At 28.8% G+C, this 6,000-nt stretch overlaps 1 protein-coding gene across 1 annotated transcript; it reads right to left on the bottom strand.

Annotated features, from left to right (window-relative positions):
- Positions 1–1,176: 1,176 nt before the first annotated feature.
- On the bottom strand, positions 1,177–1,521 carry LOC149883706 (THAP domain-containing protein 3-like). The gene has a single exon (XM_090098623.1). The coding sequence runs from the start codon at positions 1,519–1,521 to the stop codon at positions 1,177–1,179; it is 345 nt and encodes a 114-aa protein (XP_089954749.1).
- Between the last annotated feature and the right edge of the window lie 4,479 nt (positions 1,522–6,000).

The raw sequence follows: 6,000 nt of genomic DNA, 5'->3' as shown, positions 1-6,000 counted from the left end.
TGCGCATGAGTGTGTCTTATCGGGATTGAATTTTGGCTGAAATGGGTAGGCGGGAGTATCTCTCCTCAGGGGGTAGCGACCTTGACCATGCCGAGCACCAAGAGTAGATAAAGTTCATTATTCGCGACAAGAGTAATTACTTCAACAAAACTGGAGGTATATTAGTTTAAATTTTAACAACTTGGAGACGAGAGATGTGATTTCCTGTCTATTATTGTTTCAACTATTGGCGACTACTTGGGATCGCCGATTCTGGCTCATCGACCAGAAACGAACCACAAATTATTTATTCCGTTTATGAACCGTAAGCCAGCCATAAATTTTTTTTTCCCCGTGTATGATTTTATTTTCACATCGTGCAGTATTTTTTTGTTTCCCCGTTTCGCACGCGGCTGAAATTAAAAAAATTTATATTTTTAATTTTTCGCGTCGTCGTTTTCAGTTTGATTTTTTTTCAGTTTGATTCAATTTTTTTCATGTCGTGCAGGATTTTCTGTGGGTACAAATAACAAAAGCGTCTATTTTAACAATCCTTATTTAAATTACTCAATTTACAAAAAACTTCACATCTAATATTTCAAGAATTTCTTTATTTCTAAAATTTATTGCATCTTCATTCAATTTAAATATATCCATAACTTCGATCTGCTAATTTTTTTAAAACTGACAATGACGGTAAAGGTATTTTTTCTTGTAATTGAATGTATGCTTGCTTTGAAGTATAGCGTTGTAATAATGAAAAACGAAGAACTTCAGATGAATATGGTTTCCTGCCTTTCGGTTTATAATATTGGATACTATGAATTTCATCTAAAATAGTATTTTTTTTTTTCTGCAACAAAAATACGCATATATGATGCAAGGTTTTCTAATATGCTAATATTTTTAAGTAAATATTGGTTTTGCTTAAACCACTTTGGAAGAGGAATTTGACATCCATTGTGATGCAACTTTACATGCAAAGTAGAATCGACTTGTATTGATTCAATACAGGGAGCATTATCAATAGATGCCACATTAAAAATACGATAATATAAAACATGGGAGTCATATTTTTGAAAAATAAAGCCAACAGGACTTGAAGATGAATTTAACATTTCTAGGTCTTTGATAGAATCTTTTTCCATAAAAATATCTGATTAAATTCATCCAATACCAACTATTTATTCAATATTTTTAGATCTGATTAAATATCTGATCTAAAAATATTGAATAAATAGTTGGTATTGGATGAAGATCATAAATAAGAGTCATTCTAACACCGTGCTTTAGAAATTTTGGATTAAAGTGTGCACTACAAACACCTGAATGTTCTGTAGGAAACCAAATTTTTCTATTAACAAACTTAATCCATTTTTTTCTTAACTCAGGTTTTTTAAGAGCATCAGGAAACGCAAAAACACTATTTTCTTTGTTATAAACTGTTGTTTCTGAAGTCAATTTTAGAGTATTCACATTTGTATTTGATGATTTACTTTTGTATCCACTGCAACAGTATATCACTGCACACTTGTTTGGCATTGTATTAAGAATTGTAGGTTTGAAAATAAAAGTAATTCTTATATTTTTGAAGCACAATAAAAATAATCATATCTCAAAAGCGACAAGCTGTTATTAATGTGTCTAATTTAAATATTGTATTTATATTGTTACTTAATTAAAATCTTATTTAAAACATCAAAATTAATAAGTTCCTCATAACTAAACTCATAATAAAATTCATATATAATCAAAAAATATTATATATAACAAGAAAAACAAAGCCTTCTGTTTAAAGATATCGTTTATTACAGGGTAATTCCGCATCAAATCACCCAAAATTTAGAAAATTTTGAACCATGGGTCCTCAAATTTTTTAAAAATTTCTTTGGCTGTTGCATCTTAAAAAGAAAAGTTAACACATAAAATTTCAGCTAAAAATGTTGAGCGGTTGACAAGATACTGCAATTTTAATATTGACCTGGTTTCCCAAAATGACCCGGTTTTCATAACATTCTAAAAAAACATTTTTCTTAAAAAAATAAGAAATAAAAATGGCAAAAATATGAAAATGAACATATATAATGTTTTTTTGATGCTGAATTCAATAAAAGTACTTGAAATGCTCAAATATAAAAGGAAAATGCTTAAAAGTAAATAAAACAACTAGTTTCTATAAACCAACTTTGGGGCCCAATATCTCAAAACACCCCTGTCAAATTTTTTTTTTTTTGCTGTTAATATTTTCAACTGCTTATAATCTTACTAGGCACAAAAAATCTAACTGGAAAAATAACTGAAACATATGGAACTTTAATTTCAATGATTTATTACTTTTTGAAGAAATTATTTTAAAAAACATGCAAATAGAATTCTGTAAAATATTATATTTAGTTTATAGACTCCTTAAAAAAAAAAGAAAAAGAATTTTGTTATATTTAAGGAAGTCTTAATTATATGATAACTTAGTTATTTGATCTTAACAACTGAAAAAAACATCCTGTTTTGTTTTTATATAAAAACTGAATAAGTGTGATATTGATGTGCATTTGTTTTTAAAATTTTGACTACTATATTTTGTAAAAGTTTATAATAACTAGTTTATAAAAAGTTCAGTTATAAAACAATATTTATTAGTAAATTTTATATAAATTTTAACAAATTAACAATTTCATATATATATATATTTCATATATATATATGCAGATTGTATATATATATATAAATATATCTATAAAGAATATAACCAATATCTATCAGTGTAAAAAAATATACAACAGAGGGATTCTGAAAAGGTTTGAATTATTTCTTTATCAAAAAATTTTCCAATCTGTCTAAACTACATATATTCACTGATGGTTGCGCAGGACAGTACAAAAATTGTAAAAGCTTTTACAATCTATGTGAATTTGACCTTAGAAAGTGAATTTGACCTTAAAGTTGAATGGAACTTTTTTGCCACGTCCCATGAAAAGTCACCATGCAATGGGATTGGCAGTACTGTAAAAAGGTTAACAGCACAAAAAAGTTTAAAACGACCATACAGAAACCAAATTCTCACATCAGAAGCATGTATGAATTTTGTATTGAGAAAATCAAGGTTGTTAACTTCATTTACATAAAGGGATTGGACTTACAATTGCAACGTGAAGAGCAAAAAGAAAGGTACACTGGTCTAACAACTCTACCTGGTACTGGTAGCTTTCATCAATTTATGATCTTGAAGATAACAGGGTTGGGGCAAAGAGGTGTAGTATGGACATTAATTATTCAATAATCCACAATCTTAAAAAGAAACAACATATATTTCAACTTGATACTGTTGCTTTAGGTTGTTATGTAGCTGTAGTCTGTGTAGTAATGGATCAGCATTGTAACTAAATCCAACCTAGAAGAAGTTGATGCTAAATTTAAATTTCTTCACCCAAATGGTCCATCAATCTGTTTTAACTGCCCTGAAAGAGACGACTACTGTTTTATTCCCAACACCAACATATTGAAAAAACTATCTGTTCCACAAGCTTGCTCTAGTTCCGGTAGAAACTATGTGTTTGAAAATGCTGAAATAGAGGAAGTACAAGTAAAATGGGAACAATATTGTAAACTATTACAAACACAGTCAAAATAACTTACATCTTCGATACCTTTAAAAATCTTGTATATTTAAGTGACTGTTTAAATTATGATTAACTTATTTTTATTTTATTTACAAATATTTTTTGGGAATTTCTTTAAAAAGTAATAGATCTTTGAAATTAAAGTTCCATATGTTTCAGTTGTTTTTCTAGTTAGATTTTTTGTGCCTAGTAAGATTATAAGCAGTTGAAAATATTAACAGCAAAAAGAAAAAAAATTTGACAGGGGTGTTTTGAGATATTGGGCCCCAAAGTTGGTTTATAGAAACTAGTTGTTTTATTAACTTTTAAGCATGTTCCTTTTATATTTGAGCATTTTAAGTACTTTTATTGAATCCAGCATCAAAAAAACATTATATATGTTTATTTTCATATTTTTGCCATTTTTATTTCTTATTTTTTTAAGAAAAATGTTTTTTCAGGATGTTATGAAAACCGGGTCATTTTGGGAAACCAGGTCAATATTAAAATTGCAGTATCTTGTCAACCGCTCAACATTTTTAGCTGAAATTTTGCATGTAATATTTTTTTATAATAAGGAATAATGTGTCAAAATATAACACAAAAGGAAGACACATGGTTCAATGGACTGGGTGATTTGATGTGGAATTACCCTACAGTAAATAAAACTGGCCTCCTAATTTTTTCCGTAAAAACCAACAAACCCGGCTGTGTATTTATAGTAGGCCATGATGAACTAAATAGCCAAGGCAACATTTTGAAAAACTTTATTTTTAATAGGATAACTAAAAGCAATACAAAAAAGCTTGACTCGACTGTTTAGCATAGCATTCCATTAGCAAAGTTGTACCGAATAAACACATAAAGTGAACAGACTTCAATAACAGGTTAAAAGTTGTTTTTTTTAAAAAGTGAATTTTATCTGGTTTTGCAAGTCCACTCCTCATATATGAAATTATTTTACCTCTAAAAATTAAAATATTTTATCTCTAATGATTTTTAAAAACGCATGTGTTCTTGAATTACACAATTAATTAGGAACTTAATATAATGATATTATTTCTTGTAAGTCTACAAGTATAATATAAATAATCTTTAAGGCCTGCCGACAAGGGTTCCTTATATTCCATGAAAAAGTCCTTATAGAAAAATTTGAAAGGCTTTATCAACGAAGTTTTAGGCAACATTTGTAAAAATAATTGTACTTCAAGTGCGCTCTCAACTTATTAAATCTGAGATGGTTGATTAGAGAAGAAAACAAATTAAGTCTCTCTGATTTTAAATAAAAAAAAGTTATAGAAGTGACGCCCATAGGCTTACCTTTTACTCACAAGCCCTTCCTACAGGAACACCAAAAGTAAAGTAGGTTATCCCAAATTTGGCCACTCAGTTACAAATTCCTGGATCCGCCCCTGTATTATTTTTTGTTTTTCAACCAGCAAAACTTATTCTAATTTAATTTTTTTTTTATTTCTTTTGTATTATTATGTTTATTGTTATTTAAGTAATAAAATGGGTAAAATTCCACTACTGGAATGTAAAAAAAATTATTGTGTTTTATGATAAAAGCTATTCTCAAAGACAAGTTGTCCAAGAAATAAAATATTCAAGGACAGCCATTAGAGAAATTATCAAAAAATTTAAAAACACGGGATCTCTTGAGGATAAAACTCGAAGTGGAAGACCTCCAAAGCTTACAAAATATGAGATAAAGTATTTTAAAAATGTGTCTCTGCGAAATAGGAAAAAAACCTTTAGTGAACTAGCCCAAGACATTCAGGCTGCGACTGCAGCAAATGTTTCCTCATCTTGCATTTGACGACATTTGCTAAAAGCTGGGTTAAGAAGGTGTGTTGCAGTTCGAAAGCTTTTACTATGTCGTGGCAATAAAGAAAAAAGACTTAAATATGCAAAACAGCATATTAAACCATGTACTATACACAAATGAATCAAAATTTTAATTGTTAGGTAGCAGAAGACGAAAGTTTGTAAGAAGAAGGGTTAGAGAGGCTTATCGCCCTGATTGTCTACATCCAAAAATCAAGCATGTGGGAGGTTCTGTTTTAGTTTGATGTTGTATTTCATCATCTGGAGTAGGTGATTTAATCAGAATTGATGGCAAGCTGACAGGAGAACAATATATAGAAATTTTATGTAAATTTATTAAGACATCATGCAATACCATCTGGAATGAGACTAATTGGTAATAATTTTATTCTACAGCAAGACAATGATCCCAAACATTGTTCCTAAGTGACCAAAAAATATTTACAGGACATGTGTGAGAAAAATCATAGGAAGTTTTTTTAACCCTCCACTTTCGGCTTTCGATTTAAACCATATATAAAAAAAGAAGTTTCCTCAAGACAGTTTTTTAATTAATTTTTACTTATTATTTAATGTTACTTAAAGAAATTTCTTACAA

This window comes from Hydra viridissima, unplaced genomic scaffold (genome assembly GCF_058129835.1).
Source record: "Hydra viridissima isolate aposymbiotic clone 2 unplaced genomic scaffold, HvirCarnegie_v1 scaffold_9, whole genome shotgun sequence".
Lineage (NCBI taxonomy): Eukaryota > Metazoa > Cnidaria > Hydrozoa > Anthoathecata > Hydridae > Hydra > Hydra viridissima.
This window is presented reverse-complemented; position numbering and strand designations above follow the sequence as displayed.

Excerpts from the sequence above, each read along its gene's own strand:
- LOC149883706 (XM_090098623.1), bottom strand. The coding sequence starts at position 1,521 with ATGCCAAACAAGTGTGCAGTGATATACTGTTGCAGTGGATACAAAAGT.